A 26118-nucleotide genomic window follows, 5' to 3' on the forward strand; every position below is an offset into this window, starting at 1 on the left:
GATGGATGGATTTTCAAATAACTTGGCATGAATGTGTACCACAGTAAGACGACGTGTCGCGCGCAAGACCCAGGTCCGTAGCTCAAAGGTCAAGGTCACACTTAGACGTTAAAGGTCATTTTTCATGATAGTGCATTGATGGGCGTGTCCGGTCCATATCTTTGTCATTCATGCATGGATTTTAAAATAACTACGCATGAATGTGTGACACAGTAAGACGACGTGTCGCGCGCAAGACCCAGCTCCGTAGGTCAAAGGTCCTAAACTCTAACATCGGCCATAACTATTCATTCAAAGTGCCATCGGGGGCATGTGTCATCCTATGGAGACAGCTCTTGTTCTTTTTTACTATTACTTATATCTTATTGTAACTTCACATTAACATTGTCCAGCATACAAACAAAGTATGTGCAGGGGCTGGGCCCATTATACCAAAGGTCAAGGTCACCAAGGTGTTATACTTAGGTTACTTAAGGTTAAAGTTTTTTGCCAACCTTTGTTTTCCCGCCATATCTTTGTTACTATTGCTTATATCTTATTGTAACTTCACATAAACATTGTCCAGCATACAAACAACGTATGTGCAAGGGCTGGGCCAATTATACCTAAGGTCAATGTCACCAAATTGTTATACTTGGAATTATTTTCATGTTAAATCTTTTCGAAAGCTTCGTTTATAGACATATCTTTGGTGCTTTAAAAGATACTGACTTGAAATTAAAAATATTTCTTTATAATCATCATCTGCATATTAGGTTACCATCCCCCATAACTCTTATTGTATTTTTGACAGAATTATGCCCCTTTCATACTTAATTTTTTTTGGCAATCTTTGCTTTCTGGATATAACTTTAGTACAATATAAGATAGTGACTTGGGGTATCTTCCTTTTAAAGTAGAGGTCTCTTATTGAGACATATAGTTGGAACGAAATGATACTAGTATATGCCTTTTTGTCATACAATGTGAGTGTGTTGTTTATAGAAATTAGAACTGTTGCGGTACAGTCCATAAAATAAACAAAAGTGTTTGTAAACATGGACGGATCCAAACGGAAGGGGAAGAAGCATTTTATAGAAATATTTCGATGAAAAAATACATTTACATATCGTAGCCCTGACCAACCTATAAACCGGGCCAGTCTATTTTATAAGTACAACAACACGGTTGACCCATTTAAACGAGTTGTACCATAAGTTTACGCATTCAGGTCTGGTTTTATGTTGTGCAAAAATGCGTCTGCTGTGTCAAATTTTATATCAGTTTTCATATTTACTTGTTAAACACACATTTAAGCGAAGACTGTATTGAATCAATCGGGGATGTAGCGCTTTCACGTCAAGAGCTCTCTGTCTTAATACACATGAAAACAACATCGACTGCTAATAGCGTTTCGTCTTTCGAAATACAGAGCATCGTTGGAATTGGATTGATAGCGATCATTGGTAATACAAAATAACCCCAGACTAGTTGATTCCGTCAAAGTCTTATGGGCTTAATTTGTCAAGAGAGAAAAAAAGTCTCTGGAATAAAGTGTTCGAGTCAGATGTTCAATTAATTTTCACTAAATGGAACGTGATGGTGTGAATTCGTGGATAAGTGAAAGTTCAATAACGACGGTTAGAGTGGAAGGGAATGTTGTATTGGAATCAAACAGTACGTTTAGAGATTGTGATTTTGGCCGTCGTACTGTATTCAAAATAGATAATATCACTCTAAAGCGAGGGCATTTAGCTTAACATTGTGCTAGTTTTGACTGAATGTATTGAAGATTAAAATAGTTCCGGATAGTTACGCTGTAAAATGACATATTTTTGTTGACACGAAAAAGGAAAATGTTATACAATTTACAGACACCTGATATGTTAGTGTAATTTTAGAATAAACTGATAAGAACGGCAAATTGTACTTGATTTTACAGTTAAAGAAGATTTAAGAACACGAAATGGGCAACTGTGCGGGCAAGAATGCAAGGAAGGACTCACACGCGATGAGAACTGACCGGAAGAAGGTGTACCAGGCACAGGATACGCTGGTTCGAAACTTAGTGGACGCACCGGACGGATCGGGGACTGAAGACGCCGGAGATGCAGATTCTGTAGGTCCGGGTAATTATCATTTATATTGTCATTAATGTGTGTTGTCACGTTGTAAGGTACCATCGTTTATGAAAGCAGCTTAGTTATGAAACATGCCGTCACTAATTTTGATTAATTTAATAGTATCTATTTACACGTTCCCTGGAAATCGGATCAATATGGCCTCCTTTTCACGGGACGAGTCACACAATGAATTGTTGAGGTATAGAGAAAGAAATTTACCTAAATTTATAACTTATAAAGAAAATTGGAACCTATATTAATAAATACTTCCATAACGTATCCCTTTTTTGAAGAAAAATAATTCATTTTAAATAAAACATGGTTTTGTTACAGTGATATGTTTTTGATATTTTGATAGCATGCTGTAATGGACTATTTTTCTTTTCATTCTTGTTTTAATCTCATTTGCTTTAACTATTTTCTGGCAATGATTTTTTAGATTTGACAGAATGATTTCTCTATTTTCAAGGCATGTATCTGCATTTTGCAAAGGTATATTAGTGAAAAGCCATGGCAATTTGTGTTGTTTTGTTTTGCGTATATATAGTTAATATAGGTGCTAAAGAAGATTAATTTATATCTATATAAACCAGAGTTAGTTTTATCTACATTATATTACACAAAATTTCATTTTTTTAAAGACAAACAAAGCTTGTTTTAACAACGTAACGGAGGAACGAAAGTGTATAAAGAGATAGGAACTTTTTATTTTCCTTTAACAAGGGAATCGAGTTTTCGCATCGGAATAGAACTTGGTTTACATGAATTAACATTACCGAGTTCTTGCAAAAAAAATCATTATGTTATCAGTGTCAAAAATCGGTATTTTGTACAGGATATTTTATGCATAAAAGAAATAGTTTATACCATAGTTTTGTCAGACCGAGGAATGTAAAAATGTTTCAGAAATCAAAAAGACACAGCCGTTTAAAGGCCTAGATCTTGGCAGTGGGCCAAGGGATTTCTGTCTTCACTAGCACTGTTGGGGGCTAATGCCTATCACAGTATGGTTCCAATAAACAAGGGTCATTGTTTGTTGGAGAGTCAGTCTACCTTACAAGTGTATCAATTAGTGAAACTGAGGGGAAACAGTGTAATTTATTTAATAACTATTGATAACTTTTAAGGTTATACCTATTCTTAGGCATTTCCATGTAAAGAAAAATATTTGTTGATCAAACACAATAATAAAATAATAAGAAACTTATTTTCACAATAATAAAATAACGAGAAACTTACTTTAGAAAATAATACTTTAGGAAATAAGCAAGTTTTTATTTTTTCAAATTCTGTCTGGAGAGTTGGATATTTCAGCAGTGAAATAAAATTTGATGAGATAAGCCTAATACTTTTATAGATCTATAAAAGACACTTTTGTTGAAGATCTACAGATGTTTACTTTCAGGATGTTTATAAATAATCCATTTCACCTGAATATTCTATAATATATATTACAATACTTTTAAATGTTATATATCTGTAGAGTTAAACCATGAATACCCTCAAAATCATGTTTACTACTATTTACCGGTGAAAATATTTAAGAAGCTCCTTATCAAAGACCCACCACAGAATGACGGTGTTCTTTTATGTTTACATGATAATAATTAAACATAAAAATATTGAGAACTGCAAGTATCGGGTTACAAAATGACAGTGACATATATCAGGCCAAGACAACGTGTTTCATGTCTTAATTTTTTTATTGAATTAATTTAGCTGTATGCACAATACATGTAGTTCAGTTCAGATCACACTTGCTTCTACAATGTAAGATAGTTACATTTTGTGTTATACTATATCTATATCTTAAAACTATACTAAAAAAAGGACTGACTGAAAAATTTTGCAAAGGAAGTCGTGAAAACATTAATCCACAAAGGCCTAAATTGTCCACCTGTCATCTTGTAGTATAGCTGTATTATACCTGTATTATCAGAATGATTTTAATGAAGTTTATGTGTGGGAAATAATAGGTCACTAGGTTGTGGTGGGTCTTTTAGAACATATTTCCGACAAATCATTGTTAGAACAAAGGTAGATGTGTTCATTGACCTCAATTATAAATAATAAACGTGTTTATATCTACCTGCGCAATTGCCAAGTTGTCCTAAACTATTAGTACTTACCGATTTAATAGAATTCTAATAAATTGCAGGCTATCTTGAAGGTAAGTTCATAGTACAAACAGAAATATTTCAGTTGTAAACGTCACACGAGTAACGTTTTATCATTTTACTTACAAACACATTGTCTGATTATTGAATTCCTATTGATTTTGTACAAAAAAATCATCAATTAAAGTATTCAATTAAAGCGGATTTCATTTTCTTCACAACAAAGATACAAGTATTGTATATAAGTATTGTATATTATCACGTATTGTATATAAGTATTGCATATGATCACAGCATTTTTGTTGATATGCCGTATTTACAGACTGGACAAATGGTGCTAGTATATTACTTGTACTTTACTATCTCTTGTATATATCCATCTGACATTGTGCTCGTCGGCAATCCCAAATGTGTCACATAGAAGGCAGTTTTGGCAAAACATTTGATTCCTTAAAAACATTGTTTTTGTACTTTTCAGTATTTCTTACAGGAATAAACGTCTCTAAATTTGGTTATTATGAACGTTGCCGACGAACATGATAAAGATTAGTTCTATATGCTTTATCCTAGAAAATATTCTTTTTATTATTCATAAACGGCACTAGTTGCTAGTGTTATTTTGCTGTTTGCTGTTTGATCCGCCATTTTCATAACAATTCTTTTTTCGAGGGTATTTTCCATAATTATAGATTTGAGTCATTTTTTGTATAAAAGAATTAAAAAAATCATTTCATTTCCATGTAGAAGGTTTTAAAACTTCTAAAACTGTTTTCTTCAAAGTTGTGATTTAGCCCGATTTTTACAATGAAAAAAAAAATACAACATTTTTGCTATAGAATTGAAATTATCTGACATACATAAAATGATAAAAATGTCCTACTTCCACCCTTTAGAATAATGCATAATTTACAGTCAGATCTTACAAAATTAAGCCACAGTTCACGAAAAAAAAAGTGTACAAATTACTAGTAGTCGGATCAAACAGTAGATGTGTCTTCATTATAAATATCTATACGTATCCACCAGTTTTAGTATGGGGTGCACAAAAGGGGAAACTGTTTTGAAAGAATCTCCCGATACTTTAAAGAAGTGTATGATCCATTTTCATTGTAAACCGGGATTTGGGAAATTAGCATGTTGTTGTTTTGTTTAACATAACAGGATTAGGGTTGCATACTTTTCAATGTTCTTGGATCTTGTTGAAAAAAAAAAAAGAATTGTGTTTCTCTATCTATTAAAGCTAAGGATGATCTGGACTCAATTAAAGGTACAGTTATAGTTAAATTTGTATCAGATCACTGGATCGGGTGCACAGAAAAAAATAAAATATACCACTCGCTTATTTTTTTATTTTGACAACAAATTGTAGGAGAAAAGGAAGACGACAAAGAGATGTTTTATGGAGAGTTTGGTATGTTATAACAAATGGACACATCATGGTTCCCCACAAGCATTTCACCATTAACACCCTTTTTATATACAACGAAAACCAGCCTACTTCCGCGTCATTTCTATCAAGCACATTAAAGACTCTTTGTAGAGTAGCCAGTTCTAACCATACGAGTTTAACAGTAATCAAAACAAGATACAACTGTCTCTTGCGAAGATTATTCTTTCCCCTGTGTACTAGTATTCGTCTTTGTTTCGTCTTTGCCGTCTACAGTTGTTTCATAGAAACTGTGCATATCTTACTTCGTTTCTTAATTAATGAATGAAAAATTTACGAGTCATAGGCGTAGGCTTGAAGGCAAGTACGCGAATTTTTCTTTAAACAGAGTTGTTGTTTTTTTCAAGTGTTTTAAGTATCGAACTGGTACCAGGCTGATTTGAAGAAATAAATATCTAAAACGACGTTAGCAGCTGACAACGGCTGTTGGAGCACGCAACGCGTTTATAATTATAATGACGTCATGAGGTATGCACATCTAACCCACAAAATGCAACGTTTGTGAGGTGAACGTTTTTCAGGGTGTATGGGTTACAATCACGGTGCCAGGTAAGGTGAATTAATAGAAACTACGAAGTAAATGCATTTTTTGTGTATTATGTCCGTTGGCATCTACAGATAAAAACAGAAGGCACATACTATAGTCTCCAGACATACCAAACATTCCGTAGCAGATACTCGAACCCAACACACACGCAGCCTGTCCTAGCCCGCCATGTTAAATAGTCCTACGCTCAAAAATTAATGAACGCGGCATTATATTTTTTACATTTTTGCGTAAACAGTAATACCAAGTAAATGAAGAATACGTATTTTATATGTCAATTACTATCATCTAAAAATTCTGTAAAATAATTTTAGAAGAAAACATAACTATTTCATCTGTTTAACTCAAGCAAAGTATTTTATTTAAAAAAAAAAAAAACACGTGCAAGCAAGACTTTATTTTAGATGTGGACATTTTCTCATGCTGACTAATTCCACATAAGCAAGGGTGAAGGCGGAGTGGTTTTTCGTGTTTGGGCATTTTTAAAACGGCAAACGGTGTGAGTTTTTCAAATCAATATGATTTAATACAGTGATTTTAGTCAGTTTACGCTCCCTAGAGATCATAACATAAATTATATGTACGTGCGGGGCTTGTGTAGAATGTAGGCTAGATTAGAAAAGCTTATTATGTATATAGATAGGTTTTTGGGATATTTATTTACTCTTTTCTACAATTATTTATTTTTATTGAATGTATCTTTAACTTTATTGCTTTATGTTCAACAGATTAGTTTCCGTTTTGAACTATTTATTTTTAAGTAATGAATATTTATTTCACTAGCCGATATGATTTTATAGCTTTTACGTTATCTTTTAACAACAGTTTTTGAATGGATGCATGAGCCAGTTTCAACTTTTGTTTTTAAAATAGAAAAATTTGAAAATTTGTATTTTGCTAAAAATAGACTGGGACCCGGATGAAGTATTTCCCCTGCTTCCAACTGATGAGGTTGAACGTCGGAAAGGAATGAAAAAACTGCGGACCATAATGAGTCAGAACTATGACGAGGTGGACCACAAAACGATGACTATCAATATAAACGAGTACGAATACCCGTTTGAAAATCTTGCATTTGAAGGTGGCGGAAACAAAGGCCTTGCGTACTGCGGTGCTATCAGGGTGAGATATTTTTGATAGAACAGAACAGAATAGAACAGAAGATATATTTCAGTTAATAATAGCAAGTTGTTGAAATATTTTTCTCTTTTTCCTGTTTTATTCTTCAGTTTAGACTACACTGGTCTTAAAGAAAGATCTTAACATAGATCGCTTTAAAAGAAATTATAACTGATAAAAAGCTATCCACCCCCATCATTGTCTTGACTTCTACAGGGATAGACGATATCGCGGTCATTTTGTCGCTTGCATTCCGGACACTTGGGCACCGGTTTTTGAAATAGAATTTGATAACTCTAGATCGCTGCTACTGTTCGACTACAAATTACATAATGATTTTATGTCTTGTAATCAGAAAATCATTTCTTTCAAAGTCATGAAAGCCGTTCAAAGATAGACCTATTGAATGAAAATGTAGTTTCCATAGGTTTCACATGTAATACGGAATGATTAAATATATTCAAATCTTATCCAAATTTTCACATCATTTACTGTGAAGTCATTAATATTCGTGGGGGACTAATTTTCGTGGATTTCTTGGTTGAGTCAATCCACGAAATTTAATCCCAACGAACAAGTAAAATTCATATTCATTTTATGTTCAAAAGTTGAAATCCACGAATTCATAATTGCCGTTTTGACCAAAACCACGAAATTTCATGCCCACGAAATTAAATGATTTTACAGTATGTAACATCGAATTAACAACTGCATTGTGAGGAATGCTTTTGACTGCAAATTCTTTTTGCGATTTATTATTCGAATAATTATAATTTTGATTAAGGAGGTAGGTTACCTTCATATTTGTATGTGCGCATGTCCAACCGGAAGCTAACGTGACGATATGCGACGACGTTTACGACAAACTAAATGTGTTTGTATATTCATTCTTCTGAAAACCAATCATGAACTTGTCTTCGGTCTGATGCTTTATGGTTTAATAATGCAGAAATAATGAATAAATTGCTGCAGAAACGCTTCAAAACAATGTTGCCTTAAAATGACGTCATTGGCGTCATGACGTTACGTGTCAGTTACCGCGCAAAATTAATAGCTTTTATCGTGAAAGTACGTAATTCTGTACATTTTCTTTATTTTAACTATTTTCAAATAACCATTATTTGCTGAAATATTTTTTATGAGTCTTTTGCTCTGAATAATAATCAATATTTTGCTTCTTTTATGTAGTTATATTGAAATGTTATGCGGAATGTAAGAAAATGGATGATGGCAACCAATGTTATTTGGAATATAGTTGGGTGAAAGGTTACTTGTTACGGCCATTTTCAAATAAAAAGTCTAGCAGTTTGATTTGTAATACCTATTTTTCAGGTTCCATTGATAATTTGTTACTTACATACTAAAACTAAGATCTAAAATTGTTCAAATTTCAGTAGAAAATTGTGGTTTCTTGAATTGAATTGATGTTACCATGGAAACGAAGCCCGTGACCTATGTATCTAAATGTAAAATTCAAAAGCGTTGACACTGGTCTATTTAAGAAACACAGCTTCGGCTTTTTATTTTCATTTCAACAATATCCATGAGAATAATAGCAGCACGCTGAACGATTTTTCCATGAAAAATGGCAGACGAGGGGTACTGCTGTACGTATTCTAAGCTGTGAAATTTGTTTGAATAAATGCAAATAACACGAAAATGTAACCTACGTTAGAAATAATATGTTTTAAAGCTACATCAACAAGAAAGATAATCTTATTCAATATTTTTTTAAAGAAATTACGACAAACAGCAAGATATAAGCTATTTTAAAACATCTCTGTTGCCATGGTTACTTTAAAATTTAAGAAAAATAGGGTACCATGTAAAGTGCTTGGTATTTTTGCTTATAATATTACCCAAATATTTCATGTTGGTCGTTAACAGAATGGCACTGAAGCCGTCGAAAACCCCTATTTTTATACATAGTTGTTTAAAAATGAGAGAAAATGCGTTACCATGGAAACACGAGCCCCGCGACATATACATTTTACGCTTATGTTAGAAAGATAACGTGCATACCAGTAAAATTATCAATTATGCAGACTTCTACGGATATCAATGAAACTAAAATACACTGAAAAGTGTTAAATATCCGTATTTTCCTTCTTCTTTCAATATGAAATACCTTTGGAGGGTCATGTTCTTCAAACCTGGATAAAAACTGAACTTGAAGGGACAGAGACAAACGAAATTGAGATTGTAGCAGTTAAAACTTCATATTACACGAAATACAAAAACATGCTGCGGTTCAACTAATTTGAATTTACCCTTGTAACAAGGTATCCTACCTCCTTAATAAGTGATGTATGAATGCGTTCGGCTTTCTACATCTCACTGATGTTTACATAAGGCCTCTTACAACATTTACAACATGGAGCAAAATAATTATCGTATACGATAACATCTTTGCACTTGTACACACCTTGTTCAATACCGAAATCCTTTCAAAAATTTTGTGCACTGATGCTATCACAATTCAGTTAATCTCGCAAATTTTCGCCAGGGGTAAAAATAGTTTTATTGCACAAAAGTACGGTCTGGTGTTTAAGTTTGTGAAATGCATTTAAATGTTCAAAAACATTCACAAAATTCAATATAACATGTATTGTAATGCAGAGCACAGATTTACAGCGCACATCTAGTGTCGGTCGCATTTTGTTGCATTTCTGAGCTTTCTTTAAATGACTTGCATATCTTTTATGTTTATTTTATTTCACTTGAATCAGACAGCCTGATTGTTTGATCTAAACATGCATAGGATATTCGTTTGTTTCACGTCTTTCACGAGTTTACGCCAGATGCAATATTGTTTACGAGTGGTATAGCCATGAGTAAAAATGTAAGATATGGTGCTCATGAGTGAAAAATATTTTGATCCATGTAAAACAAGCAAATTTTCATTTTATTTCATGTTTTGTCAAAATTTATCCATTTAAAAGTTTCTAACCAGTGAAAAATATATCTGATATTTTTTACTTTGAAAATACCAGATGTAACTCACTCTAATTTTTCGTTAATTCACTGAAAAAAACAATATCTAATAAACTTTTTTTCTTATTTTTGCAGGTTTTAGAAGAGATCGGGGCGTATAAAAATATCAGACGTTACGCCGGCTCCAGTGCAGGGGCTATGACTGCCGCTCTGCTGGCTGTCGGCTATAACTCGCACGAGATCGAAGAATTCCTTAGCCAAGACTTGTCCAAAATATTTCTAGGTGAGAACAAGCAATTATACGATATCTTCTGAAAAGTGTGTGTATATATAACGTTTTTAAGAAAACTTCTGAATCACGTTTCTCGGCGAAAAATCCTGATTAACTATTGTCAACCACTGTAAATATCCGCGATAAAATGGCGTACTTTGTACGGATATTGTTTTTTGGTAACATCGGATTATTTTGTAAAAACAGGTCACCATAATCAGATCGTGATAGCAATATCAACAGCTACATTTGTCTTTTGGGAAATTTAACTTATTTGCAAAAGCTTTTTGCGAGGAAAATGTAAAATACGAGAATTTCAGGCATCGGTTTGAACATATTTGTATAAATAGTAATGAAATGTCAAAGTGTTGTCTTTTTTTTTTCCAAAGTCGTACTAATGTGCTTTGTCAGTGCATGTGACATACTAGAAATTACTGAGGCAAATGTCGCCAAAGTCCTTTGAAAAGATGTCCATTGATTGTATTTTCAGATCACTCGTGTGGGTATTTCAGTTTATTGCCGAACCTTATCAAAGGTTACGGATGGAATCCTGGGAAGAGGATATTCAGTTGGTTTGGAGAGGCCCTGGAAGCGAAGACTGGGAACGCTGATATCACTTTTAGTGAGGTTAGTTTTACTTCAAACTCCAAACAGATCCTTACATCAAAAGGTTTCCTTTGCTACAATGCTAATACTATGAAAATAAATGTAATTAAGTTCCATTTTTATCAGTACATGTATTGCTGAAATCAGAAATTATATATTGCTGTTGCATTTAGGATGAATCAGAAATACTCACCGGTTAAAATTAAGTTACAATTTTTCCCCTTCCCTGCTAAATTTCTATAATGAACTTGTCCATCTTTCTATTTGAGCTGCAGGGAACAAGCATTTCAAAATAAAAACCAAGTTCCCTTCATTTGGGATTTGTGTGCCGTTTTACAATACAGAGCGATATACTACTTTTTTGCTTGGGGTCGTTCTATACTTCCAAATGTCTTCTTGTAGATTTTATGACCTATCACCACAGGCTCCACAGCAGTCTTGGACATGCCGTGAATTCCCAGTCAAAATTACCACTTTAGATTTTCGCAGTAGAGAACTGTGGCAAGTCTATACCTGCATGTAGTTTTCGTGTGGCTATCGGTGTGTAACATTAACGTATTGCATTGACCGTTAATTGTAGGCTCTAGCATTTATTTTTATCATTCGGTATTTAACAAGTTAGAAGAGTTAAAGACCCACGAATACCTAGTGGTCTACTTTTCCTCCCACATGAACTTTGTGCAAATAATTCTGGTAATACTGGTATCATACAACTATTCTACAAGATGATAGGTGGACAAGCTCAGTCCGGTTTTCATAACTTCATCTGCAAACTTACTCAGTCATTCTCTTCTCAGTATAGTTTTATAAAAAATAGAATAATAACTATCTTACACTGTATATAGAAACAAAGTGTGATCTAAACTCACCTTAATACATGAAGTACCGTGCATACTACTACATTAATTGAATAATATATTTAGTAATACATTGTCTTAGCCTTATATCTGTTACTGTCAAACTGTAATTAGACACTTGTTATTTCTCATTTCTCCCTACAAAAATGTATAATTACAATTATGGAACAATCTGACTGAAGTACTTGATCTTCTAAACGAATATCCGAGAAGGACCCATTCTTAATCGTGTTCTGTATATTTTTGATTTTCAGAATTGCTATTTTTATTTTCGCAATTCTATTTCCTTTTTTATTTTAACCAATCAGACGACTTGTTCGAATGTCAAATATTAAGAAAAATGTGTAGGCTGTCAGGGACTCGAATTCGGGACCAGTCGCTTACAGAGCAAGTGCTCTACCGACAGAGCTAACGCTTTACCGACAGAGCTAACCGGCTGACACTTTACGTCATAAAAATGTAACTATCAAAAACCCAGTCTTAATATAGATTTTTTATTCTTACAAAATGTTGCAAGTAAGTAAAAATGTGTAGGCTGTCAGGGACTCGAATTCGGGACCAGTCGCTTACAGATTTTTTATTCTTACAAAATGTTGTAAGTAAGCCTTCTGCCTGGCTAACGGAATGGTCGTCAGAACGAGGCTATCAATAGCACGTCTTCAGATCCTAAGTATAGCGTAATAGGAGATGTACTTTAGTCAGACAGCATTATGGAAATACAAAAGGTTACAGTAAGTTAGTGGTGTGTCTTTAAGGTAACTTGACAATAGCCACTACTGACCTTGACATTTTAAAGGGATAAGTACAAATATATATATAACTCTCAAAGTTAGAATTGAAGCGCAAACAAGAAATGACACTATTAGTGACAAACGCCCCCGAGGTTTGTCCAAGAATGCTACAGTTCGATGCGCAAAATATGCCAGAATAGTTAAGTTATGACTAATTTTTCGACAAGAGAAAAAATTCCTCCGAAGGTAACCTTGACCTTAGAGCTAGGGTCTGGGTCTTGAACATGACACACTAACTCATCATAGGGAAAATTGTGACAAGTAATGTTTGATGATGGCAGAGTTATTGACTGGACAAGAAACATAAATGTTAGCTTTTTAATCTAAGTTTGACTTTGACTTTGAAACTAGAGATTTTGGACTTGCGTCTGACACGTCATTTTAATATAGGGAACGTTTATGCCATGTAATTTTAAAATGTCTTCACCGACGGAATAGGTATGGAACTGACAAGAAACACACCATGTAAACCGTTAACCTCTAAATGTGACAGCGATCGTGGAGCTAGTGGTCTGGTTGTTATGCACGACACGTTTTCTCGTTATCGGGAAATAATTTTAATGTTTTCATTTTCATTCCCATATTTTTGTTTCTTTCTTTGATGGTTTGTATTTGTATGTATGCCTTTATATAAAACAACAGTATGTTTATTATTTGCATGGCTTAAATGCATGCCATATCGGCTTATGATACTTCTCTGTTGTGTTGTCACATAGTTCATGAAGGAATCTTAATGTTTACGATAAAAAAAAATTATGTCGATGGTGAGTTTCGAACCCACACGGTAAAAGATCTGTTTAACATGGACTGTATGCTTTACCACTGAGCTGATTTGCAATTGGTACAAAATCTTAAAATATTTAGATTGTAACATGATTAATGACAGAGTTACGAATCGGATATGAAACATACCCTTTTAACCTTTCACTTGACTTCTAAGTGTAAACTTGATCTTGGAGCTAGGGGTCTGGGTCTTGCGCGTAACACATTGCCTCCTTATGGTAAACATTTATGCCAAGTTGTTTCAAAACCCCCTCATGGATAACAGAGTTATATATCGGACACGTAAAGATCTATTATGATATGACTTCTAAATATGACACTGACCTTGGAGCAAGGGATCTGGGTCTTGCGCGTGACACATTGTCCGATTATAGTTACCATTTATGTAAAGGAGAAAAGCCGAAAACTGTCCATTATGTGAAATAATGGACAAATCGAGGCGCAACGCGCCGAGATTGTCCATTCTTTCACATAATGGATAGTTTGAGGCTTTTCTCTGACTTAAAACACGGTCTTCACGAAAAAATCAAGATTGTCGTGATATTATATAATGTCACTAATATTGTCTCTTTGAGGCAAAGACAATTCATTGATTTGTGTATGTGCTAAGTAAAAATACCAAGTCAAATAGATCTGAAATTAGATTGCATATAAATATTTATTGCAATTAAAAGTTTTTTAAGCACTAATGATATTAAGTGCTGATTCTTAGGAAAGTTTTGAACATATCTCGTTTTGTCATATTTATGAATGATTTGAGGTACAATTTAAAGTAAACTTTAACTTGGCCGTATGATGTATGTATCAATAGTTGTCCATGCTTTGTTCGTGCTGAGTTTGCAGTTTATATAAATGACGGGCCCAGGAGAAGACATTCTAAAATGTATGTATGTATAATTTTTTTTATATCATAATTGTAAAACAATCGTTCTTATCTCGTAATTACGAGATATTATATCAATTTTATTAGAAGAAAATTACCCGTATTACATTAGATCTTTACTAGTTATGACTCAAAATATTTTGTTATTACGATAAATAACATCGTCATTGCCAAAAAATTGTATTGTTAAATTTTCTGGTAATACCGAAATACTGAAACGTGCAGTAAAACTTTAGGAAACTTGACGTTTTTCTTTTTTTTTTAGTCCTCGTAGTAGAAAGGTGAAATTACACATTTCTTGATAGGACTGCAACAAATGTCAGTTATGGCCAAAAATAAACCAATTTTACAAAACTAACAAAGGATTACATCACAACCGTGTTTTAAGCCAAGATATTTCAAAATCTCTCCATGGATAGCAGAAATATGGATCGGACACAAAAATAACCCTGTTAACACCTTGACCTTGGAGTTAGGGTTCTCATTTTGATAAACATTTATGCTAAGTACTTTTAAAACCTCTTGATGAATGGCAAAGTTACGATCCGGACACAAAACAGACTGTTTGACTTCTAAGTGTGACATTGACATTGTAGAAAGGGGTCTGAGTGTTACACATGAAACGTCGTCTCATTAAGGTTAATATATTTATGCCAAACTATTTCAAAATTCCTTCATGAATGACAGAATTACAGCCCGGACAAGAATTTACAAAGTTACGGTCGGCATTAAAATCGAAGAACATACTGTAGTGTAAATAAAAAGGTTATTTGCTGAAACATCTTTAAATGATGTGAGGATGTTATCATTAAATAAAATCCTAAAATTATCTAATGTTTTTTTTTTGTTTTTTTTTTGTTTTGTTTCGTTTTTTTCTTGAAATAGATATTGATATAATATACTTAATCACTTAATAACAACATAATATATTAGGCCCTAACAAAATCTGAAAAACAGATCCCTCAGAAGCAATGAAAACAAAACAAATAGTAAATATTGCAGACTCGATTTGACTGATAGTTGGTTTAATTTGTACGCAAGTCAGCAGTGTACATGTATTTAGATAATTTACAACTATGCTTTGCACGGAATGAATTTGCAACCATGCTTTGCACGGAATGTCATGGATCAGAGGGATAGACTGGCTATATTCATCACTAAAACCCGGCAAACTGTTTGAAATCTAAAGTGGTAGGATATTCATGGCATGCTCAGTGTTTTTATATTTTCTGCTCCCTTGGATCATCGAGTCCATTCAGTTTTACTATTAAGCCGATGCTAGGGACTGTGAGGCATTTTGCACATTTGAGCCGTGCCATGACAAAACCAACATAATTGCTTTGCGACCAGCATGGATCCAGACCAGCCTGCGCATCCGCGCAGTCTGGTCAGGATCCATGCTGTTCGCTAACAGTTTCTCTATTTGCAATATACTTTGAAAGCGAACAGCATGGATCCTGACCAGACTGCGCGGATGCGCAGGCTGGTCTGGATCCATGCTGGTCGCAAAGCCATTATGTTGGTTTTCGCTCATTTCATTTCCTCTCATGAACAGGCTCAGTCAAATCTGGTCTGCTTTTATTTTGCTTGGTTGTGTTTTTAAGTTTTATGCTTCCATCGGATCTTCTTATAGATTTTAATAGCTACCAAAAATGCAGTCTTTAAGTACTTTGAGACGGCTGTTAAAAGTATCCCCGAACTTAGATTCAGCGTTGTTAAGCCGGTGCAATGAAGCGTGAGGGGTACTTCACATTCCATTACCTCGCATGAACAGACTCAATAAAACCGCGTCTTCTATTATTTTGCTTGTCCCAAAGGATCTTCTATTACATACATTTGATTACAGAAACTACTTCTCATGAATTCAGTGGTGAAGTGATCGAAATTGTCAGACGTACAGAAAGACTAATAATTACAATTAAAGAGCAAACTTGAGAAGCTCTGTAATTATTTTCAGTTAACAAAAAAGTCTAAAAGAAAGAGTTTAAGACATTTATGAAGGAATTAATTCCTACAGTAGCAATTTCACTCGAGTGCGCCATCTACTATTGATTATTCTGTTTCTCAGAAGCCTCAGTGATTATTTATTATTCCATATTTCTTGATAAAACCGATGCTCGAGACAAAATGCAAATTTTATCTCAGAATTAATTCGGTTTCTTCAAATTTGATTTCATCTGATTTCAGATGGCAAAATTTGCTTCAGAATCTAGATTTCTTACACTGTAAGATTTATTAGATATTTAAGTAATAGATTTTTATTTGCGCCTCCATGTTTTTGTTTGCTGATAAGGTAGCGGAGGTCATAATCGCAGTTGGTCTTTAATGTAAGTCTTCCGTCTGGCTTAGAAAAGGTCGGTGGTTCTACCGAAGTGCCACCATGTCCAGGGGCTTTCTTTCGTCGTTATAAAACTGGAAAAATAATAGCTTTTGCGGTTGGCAAACCATGTTGGCATCTAATATCTATGGACAATAGGTCCATTTTCGGCTACAATGAAAATACATTTACAACATGACTACAGGTATGTTGGGTGTCACGCTAGTTGTGGTGCCTGACCGTCGGTCACATCCTGATTAAAAAAAGAAGTATATAAACAACAAGGCAGTTAGTCCCCCGCCAGAATTGGATATTCAGGGGAAGTCCACTTTTACAGGACATGGGGAAGATTCATGGACGAAACATGGAATTCATTTTTCATGGCTTTAAGAATCTCTAAGAATATATATCGCTTAGATTATTACAGAATCCTTAAACTATCTAAAATGAAAGCAAGCCAGTTTTTGGTAGAATTTGATTTTTTATGCTCCCGTCCGTGTGTCCGTGTAAATTCGTGCCCGGGCTGTAACTCTGCCACCCATATAGCGATTTTAAAATAACTTGGCATAAATGTTCACCATAATGACACGACGTGTCATCATGCGCAAGTCACACTTAGAAGTCAAAGGTTAACAGGGTCTGTTTCCTGTCCTGTTCATAACTCTACCATTCATCAAGGGATTTTAAAATTACTTGGCATAAATGTTCCCCATAATGTGACGACGTGTCATGCGCAAGGTCCACACCCCTAGCTCTAAGGTCAAGGTCACACTTAGCGGTTAAAGGTTTACATGGTCTGTTTCTTGTCCGGCCCATAACTCTGCCATCGGTGAAGAGATTTTAAAATTACCTGGCATAAATGTTCCCTATATTGAGATGATGTGTCATGCGCAAAACCCAGACCCCTAGCTCCAAGTTCAAGGTCACACTTAGAAGTCAAAGGGGTCTGTTTCTTGTCCGGGCAAAAACTCTGCCATTCATAAAGGGATTTTAAAATTACTTGGCTCAAATGTTCCCTATAATGAGTTGATGTGTCAAGCGCAAGACCCAGACCCCTAGCTCCAAGGTCAAGGTTATCCTTGGAGAACTTGTTTTCACATGTTTTTGTCTGGTCACAAAATGATACATACCTAAACTATTCTAGCAGATTTAACTGTAGCATTCTTGGGCACACTTCGGGGGCATTTGTCACTAATAGTGACAGCTCTTGTTTTTCTTTATATTTTGTTTACATTTCAAAATTTATAAAGAAATAAAAATAATGTAAACCTTGAATGTATACTCGGTAAAATTCGTGTCCGTGAAGAAAAGTGACACGACTATAAAACTAATATAGCTTAAAATATATGAGAGTTTGTATAGAAATGCACAAAACAATTGATGCATATGAATAATTCAACTATTCAAGGCATGCGTATAACATTTAAATGAAAGGAAATTCAATATGTTTACCTTTAAAAAAGCAAAGACATTTTTTTTTCCTTTTGAAAGTCAGGGATGTTATGTTATTTTGTAATTTTTCCCAGGTGTAAGATGTTTTCCATTTGCTTTGATCTGTTATATTTGGTTGTTTTGCATATCAAGCAGTTTGTCAAACAGCTGAGATATCTCAGTTTGCCAATATTTGTATGTGATCTCACGTTTTGTCGTGTTTGTTTTTGCATAAAAAGATCATCTGAAAGAATGGTTCTTTATTTTATATTGTAAACAAAAACATACCCGTCTGCTATATGAGCCGTGCCATGAGAAAACCAACATAGTGGTTGTGCGACCAGCATGGATCCAGACCAGCCTGCGCATCCGCGCAGTCTGGTCAGGATCCATGCTGTTCGCTAATGGTTTTTCTAATTGCAGTAAGCTTTAAAAGCGAACAGCATGGATCCTGACCAGACTGCACGGATGCGAAGGCTGGTCTGGATCCATGCTGGTCGCACACCCACTATGTTGGTTTTCTCATGGCACGGCTCATATGTTAGTGTCAGATCAAAGCATAGGAAGTTCTCATATGGCAGTATGATATTGTTATCATTTCACACTAATCTGAAAGATAGTTTCCTTTCATGTACATGTACATGTCCAATTTGTTCATGTACAAGTACACTTTCTTTATTTTCATGTACATGTACACATCATATTTTCATGTATATGTACACATAAAATATTTTCATGTACACGTACACAGCCAATATGACAAAAAGCCCTTACGATACTCACTGACACTGTTTTAACCTTTAGCCTGTTGCCGGCAAGTGATTCTGCCTTTGCGACCTGATCATGGTCTGCACTGTGCGCTATTCAGTCAGTAAATGTTCAGTAAACACCCCTTCAAATAATAAATGGTACTGCCCAAATTGAGAGATGGACTAGTCCATTTTAGAAATTTAGCAGGGTAAATGTTAACTTATTTTTCAGATTTATGACCTTTATGGGAAGGAACTTTGTGTTGTTGTGACAAATCTCAACATGATGAACGCAGAATACTTTCATCCGAAAACGTCCCCGGATGTTCCAGTGAGAGTTGCAGTGCGCATGTCCATGTCTATTCCAGGTAGGTTGTGATGAGCACGTAGTGCGGTTCAAGAGAACGGGTGAAGTTGTCCCGTGGTAAGACCACAGACCACGAAACCGGGGATCGCGAGTTCGATTCCTTTGTCATAGTTTTATCATTGCGGAGGTCATTTTAAAGGTCCATTACTAAGGGAAAGTGAGTTGGCAATTTTTTTCATAGCCAGTGCATAGACTTCTGCAAGACACTAAATAATGAAGATTGGCAGGTCAAAATTTACAGAAGGTCTTTGGAACTCAAAGAAATGTATGTGTATTATGTTGAAATTTCAATGAATCGACAGAATGACCCCCAGGTCTTTTTAACTTTCTTCATACTTCATAGAAAAATAATTGTACATATACTGCGATTTATTTCGAATTTCTACGTACCAACTTTCATTTTCCAATAAAATGAAATAGTTTCTGTGCTTTTTAAAAGAAATTAAAATGTTCACTTTCCTTAGTATTGGACCTTTAAATTTGTGCCCCTTTTCGGCAGATAAACATCTTAATAGCATACAAAAAACCTAGCAAAGCATCTGAAACTGAAGCATCATCTGTATCTAACACTGCAAAAAAACAAAACTAAAATAACTTGCATTCTTATGAGCAGCTTACAAGGACAAGCGCTGATGATAGCAAATCAACTTTGATAGATGTTCTCGATATTGCTGTTCGTTAGGGATTCTCTGGAGTGAACTGCTGCCGACGTTTAACTGTTATTCTCGCATCATTACCGCATACTGCACACCTTCGGTACATATTAATGTCTTAAGCGGATGTTAGAGGTTATTTCTGTATGTCTACAACATACGGAATTATCGCTATGTTTTTATAATGAGTTTTCAAGGTATATTTCAACATCATAATTTCATTACTGTCTAGAAGACACATCGACATTCCATCCTACACTATAATAACTATAAGATATATCTATATCATAAAACCTTTTTCTTCATTTTTGTGATATATATCTCTCATCAAATTAATTTGACTTTTATCTACGACATAATGTTAATTTGATTTGAAGATGTTGCAACCCACTCGTTTATTCAATATTTCGTCGTCATTCGCACATATTTCCTAGTTCAAGTATTAATCATACATACCTTGCTCGCCCGATGTTTCGCTAGTAATACGAAATGACGCTTTTTATCTGGAAAACTTGTAAAACACGGAAGGAGGGATTGAAGACCTAGTAATTAGTCAAAGATGATGCAATATAAAGGTTGTAATAAACACGACTTTTTAGATTATATCATATAGTTTTGACCTTTCACTATGTTCAACCAGTCTTATTGATTTCATGAGCGTTTGTACTACTTCTTAATTGGCTCTTTTATTGCGACAGGTCCGCATTAGTTATCGCTTTACAACACGAGGTGCTGCGGTTATGAGAGACGCGAGGTATTGCAGTTATTAATGAACGCGAGGTGCAGCGGTTATGAAAGAGCGCGAGGTGCTGCGAATAACAGAGAACGGTCATGAGAGAACAGAACACGAGGCGTTGCAGTTATGAGAGAACACGACGTGCTTCGGATATCAGAGAACGCGAGCTGCTGTAGTTATGGAGAACGCGAGATGCTGCAGTTATGAAAGAACCCAATGTGCTGCGGTTTTGAGAGAACGCGACGTGCTTCGGTTGTGAGAGAACGTGAGATGCTGCAGTTATGAGAGAACGTGAGGTGCATAGGTATTGAGAGAACGCGACGTGTTTCGGTTATGAGGGAACGTGAGGTGCTGCAGTTATGAAAGAATGCGGTGTGCTTTGGTTACGAGAGAACGTGAGGTGCATCGGTTTTTAGAGAACGCGACGTGCTTCGGTTATGAGAGAACGTGAGGTGCTGCAGTTGTGAAATAATGCGAGGTGCTTCGGTTATCATAGAACGCAAGGTTCTGCGGGTATGGTTAACGCGAGATGCTGCAGTTAAGAGATATTGCGAGATGCTGCGGTTATGGTGAATGCGAGGTGCTGCGGTTATGAGAGCCAAAACAAATATTATGTGAAAATCAAGCGATTAACAGTATTTCGGTAATCCTGTGCTAAAGTCCATTTCTAAATATCGACCACAGCTATAAAACCTGCTGATTTAGGCCACCTTGTCTTCCGGTTTATCCAATATTAGTGTAAATTCATTTTTTCCCGAATTCTTAAACAGGTTCGCCTGTATGTCACATACAACTGTAATTACAACAAACTTGGATTACATATTAGAAACAATTAGATATACATCAGCAAAGTTATTTTTCTAGGTTTGTTCCAGGCGAGCAGGTATGACCTACACGGCGAGGAGAACACCTACGTTGATGGAGGTGTGCTCTGTAATTACCCAATCAACTGTTATGATGGTGAGTCAAAATATTTGTCATATATTTATTCCTGATGAAAATTAAAGGCACGGGGAGATCCAGTATCTATTATTTAATACCCGATCTGACCTGGCTAAAGTTAAAATCTTAATTATATTCCTGCCACGAACATGGTCTACGAATTATACAGTAAAAGAAGTATTTTGGGTTGTTTAAAAATTAGAGAAAATTGTTGGAGAGTTTCAAGGCTGGGGAAGCATTATCGTGGAGTTTCAAGGCTGCAGAAGCTTTTTGTTTTGTATAATTTGTATTGTGCACGTGTGTGTGTGGTTTTATTTGAAAGTTAATAGTGTTACATGTATTTTGTTTTTCCTTAAAACTTGATAATATAATTACACGCGTTTGTGTATCTTTACCTGTGTAACATAAAAAAAAAACAAAACCAGAAATTAAGGTTATCACTTTTCACTGGTGCTTTGATGATTATATCTTATGCAACACTTTTCAGAATAAGATCTTATTACAGTCTCCTAAAAACACTGCAGATGGGGTAAGATTAAAGAGATCTTACTGAAGGAAGATATATATTTGGACGATCTGATAAAATTCATCTCTTTAAATGTTAAATTGTGTACTTCTGTGGGTTTGCACTTTGAAAGATCATGTACGATCATCAGAAACATCTCGTACTTAAATCACGATTGGACTTAATCATTCACCACATCCTGCTGCTGCGCAAGGATTTTTTTGTATCAGATTGAACGTATAAATTCATCGCTTTCGCTTAATACACCATTATATCCTGTTTGAAAGCAGACAAAAAGAAGTAGGGAGGTTACACCTACATTGTAAAAGGTATTTTTTGTATCAATCCTATGACTGCAAATTGTTAAAGTATAAAATGCTTGAAAGGATGTTATTTTGTTAACGCTTTATAAATTTTGTTAACTTAAAGATGGGTATCATTTTACTGAAAGTTTACTAACTCAGTTTTGAGGTTTTAAGGTGGAAGAACACCTTAAAGTACAATCGTTCCTTAAAGTGGATATCTGTATCTATGTATGTCTGTGTGTATATGTTTGTGCGCGCGCTTGTATGTATACGTGCATGCCTGCGTCCGTCCGAGCCCACATTTACTTAGGTGACTATAGGAACAATAGGTAACTGTACATTTTCTTTGATGTCATCCATTCCGTAAGGCTTTTTACGTGGATAAAAGAACAATAAGAAGAACAAAAGAGTAGCCACATAAATACTCATATGTAGGAACGTCCGTCCGTTCGTCCGTCCGTAAGCCTTGTACTGAATCAAGCGGTAATACCGCTAGCTGGTTATCAGTCACACGATTTTACTAGCGGGTTTTCTAAAACCTTAATTGCAATTATTACAAAAAAAAAATCACTTTAAATGTATGCACTGAATCATGAACATAAAAGGTTTCATTTCACATCACTGCCTGTATTATTTGATATGTGGGTGAAATTCTATTGAAATTCAGATTTTAAATTCAAAACTTATTAATCAACAAGAAAACGGATATTTAAAGGTATTTCATTTGCAAAGATGAATAAACTATGAACGGAAGGTTATGAGGACAATACGGAATACTGTTTGTGCCATCTAATTTTGAGCAAGAACGTATAATCTCGACTTCCGATGCGGATAGTAAAATGTGCGAAATTATGAAATCTTGTAACTAAAAATCTTTTACTAACCCAACTTTAATAAATTATCTGTAATCTGTTAACTAACGTATTTTGAATCAATCAGTGCTCTATCCAATAACAAACGTATCTAACACTATTTTATAACGTGTTTTGAATCAGACACTATTTAGCACCTAACGTATCTTAAACCAAACACTTTCTATTAAATAACGTGTCTGAAATCATACACTGTCTGTTGATTAACGTGTCTAGAATCAAACGCTGACTATTAACTAACATGTCTAGAATAAAATGCGCTCTATTAACAAAGGTCTCTTAATTTAAAACTTTGTTAAAAGTTTGTTTACCTTACATATATTTTAATATCACTGTTACTATAATTAAATGCAGAGAGTTAGATCTAAAGGCGAGGGAATGTTTGGCAGCAGACGATACCAGACCCTATGTTTACATAACAGTCAGTTTCGGTCTCAGCTGAGTTTGAGATTGAAATTTTGAAAGCAAATTTTACTTGAAATTCAAGATTAGCCATTATCATGCTAAACACGACTGATTCTGCCTTTGCGACCAGTGTAGATCATGATCAGCCTGCACATCCGTGCAGTCCGTGCAGTCTGATCATGATCTGCACTGTTCGCCATTCAGTCAGTATCTTTTTGTAAGCACCCCTTTTAACAGTTAATGGTACTGTCCGAATTGAAAGATGGACAAGTTCATTATAGAAATTTAGCAGGGTAAGGGTTAAGTTCTGTTTTGAGATTGCCATCAACACCGAATAGTCACTAACTTTACATATTATTTTAAACATTCAAGTTGGATATGAATAACAAATGAAATTTTATTCTCAAGCTCAGCTAAGACTGGAAATGTTTTGTGAACATGGGGCACTCTAAAGAAGCAATTTGTTTCCTCTTATCATTCATGTGGTGAAGTTGCGACTCACTGGCAGGGGACCATTTAGTAATGGTACACTGCTAAGATTAAATGAAGGTCATTACCTGAATTATTGCTGATCTTTTTTTGTTTTTGTAAGTTTAAGAGCCACACCTACACATTTGAAGTTATATGGCGATTATTTCTAGCTTGATGATGAGGGAAGGAAGACCCAAGGTATCCTTCCGAGCATTTTTCAGTTTTGGTCTGGCACCTTGATAGAACCACCCACCTTCTGTAAGCCACACCTATCTTCTGTAAGCCACACCCACATTTTGTAAGCCTAACAGATGACTTCATCAAATGAAGAATTCTATACCCCAAGCTAGTTTTTAAACCCACACCGGTGAGGGGCAGATGATTCAGAATCAGTGACATTAACACTCGATTACGCGCGCCCCTGTAGAAGAAAAAAAAAAGAATAAAATAAGATTTAACCTTTAAATGAAATCAAATCAAACTGAAGCAAGGTATATTCGAAACTTTCATCGGTATTAGCACAACATCGTTTTTATTTTCACAGGATGGTGGTTGTCTATGAAAATGGAAGACAGTTTTCTAAACAGATTGCAGCCATTGGAGAATTTCACCAAGCTGTTTGAGAAAAAAGAACGATTTGGAACATACAATGAAAGCACTCTTGGTTTTCTGCTTGTAAGATAAAACTTTTTTTAAATCAATTAAGATACATTACAGACACGTACAGCAGTCGACGATTTCCGTTTGATTTATAATTTTCCGTATTCGACTTCGGAATTTTCCGGCTGTTTTCTTTGAGCTACGTTTACGTCCGAACAATACCGAAGTAGGATACGAAGATTGCTCACAGAAATTGCCGAGTGTCATATCTTAAACCAATCAGGGCACATCAGGTTCAGAAACATATAGCATAAACTAATATTAATTATTGAAAAGCATGATTTCTGAAGAAAGTTTTCTATTTCAAATGTCATGTCAGTTCTTAAATTTTTCTTGTCTGTAAACAGATTCTATTTCAATGCCTCTTCAGTTTGTAATATCAGTCATATTGACAGTAACATAACTACAGCGTCAGGTGTGGCTGTCAGAAGAAAAACGTTACTCGATATCTAAATTCAAAATTACTGTTCCAAAATCGGCATAAAATACAGACATACTTCATTAAAATCGGGTGTTAAAATATTGTCTTTTAATAAGTCTGTAAAACCGATCCTTCGGAAGAATAGAATGCAACCAAGCAAAATGATAGCATACTCGATTTGATCGAGTCTCTTCATGAGTGCCACACCCTCGCACTACAGCAGAACTTTATTATAAATGAACCCTGAATGAACTCCATGATCCCAGACAATTGCTAGGATTCTAATGCTATCTATGTCTGCCATGACTAGATTTATATTTCTTGCAGTATGCGGATAACGAAAGGGACATTTTGCGTGATATCCTGCAGCAAAGAGTTGGTGTAGATTTACCTCCCTTTCCGGAAACCAAATTAGCAAAGTAAGTAAAATATTGATTCAAAGTACAAAAAAAAAATCCAAAGTAACAATAATGTTTGCTCATGTTAAATGTTGTTTGGTTTATTTCCGACACTATCCCTTTCAAATAAAGTTGGACTGAATTTTTGAGTTTGCAATAATATTGTCAGTTTTTAATTGTTACTCACTGCAAAATTATGCAATTGTTTTGCAGCGATTTCAATGGGTGAGTTTGCTGGCGTTCATAAAATCTCATGAATTGTGATTTTATCATCTGCAGTTTAAAGGTGGTCAATCACATTTAAACAACATTTAATGACATTTTTTACTTTTTGTATATTCTGGTAGAGAATTATTTAAGGAACAAAAAGACCGATTACATAGAGTTAGATTCCTATTTGAAATGTATATTTTATTATTTTTATAAAAT

The 26118-nt window shown here is 34.8% G+C and overlaps 1 protein-coding gene across 8 annotated transcripts in view; it reads left to right on the forward strand.

The window, feature by feature from the left end:
- LOC123532094 (uncharacterized) overlaps positions 1-26118 on the forward strand; it is an 84586-nt gene that overhangs the window by 45024 nt on the left and 13444 nt on the right. For 3 of the 8 annotated variants that reach the window (XM_053517775.1, XM_053517774.1, XM_053517773.1), the window contains exons 2-10: positions 1922-2108; positions 5589-5630; positions 7121-7335; positions 10402-10549; positions 11028-11164; positions 19187-19322; positions 21575-21670; positions 24755-24885; positions 25619-25710. In XM_053517775.1, coding sequence (XP_053373750.1) covers positions 1946-2108; positions 5589-5630; positions 7121-7335; positions 10402-10549; positions 11028-11164; positions 19187-19322; positions 21575-21670; positions 24755-24885; positions 25619-25710 — 1160 coding nt within the window. In that variant the 5' untranslated portion in view covers positions 1922-1945. Of the gene's footprint in view, positions 1-1921; positions 2109-5459; positions 5487-5588; positions 5631-7120; positions 7336-10401; positions 10550-11027; positions 11165-19186; positions 19323-21574; positions 21671-24754; positions 24886-25618; positions 25711-26118 lie in introns of all 8 variants that reach the window. The other 5 variants (XM_053517777.1, XM_053517778.1, XM_053517776.1 and 2 more) reach the window with 5 other exon arrangements.

The sequence above is a fragment of the Mercenaria mercenaria genome, chromosome 11 (genome assembly GCF_021730395.1).
Source record: "Mercenaria mercenaria strain notata chromosome 11, MADL_Memer_1, whole genome shotgun sequence".
Lineage (NCBI taxonomy): Eukaryota > Metazoa > Mollusca > Bivalvia > Venerida > Veneridae > Mercenaria > Mercenaria mercenaria.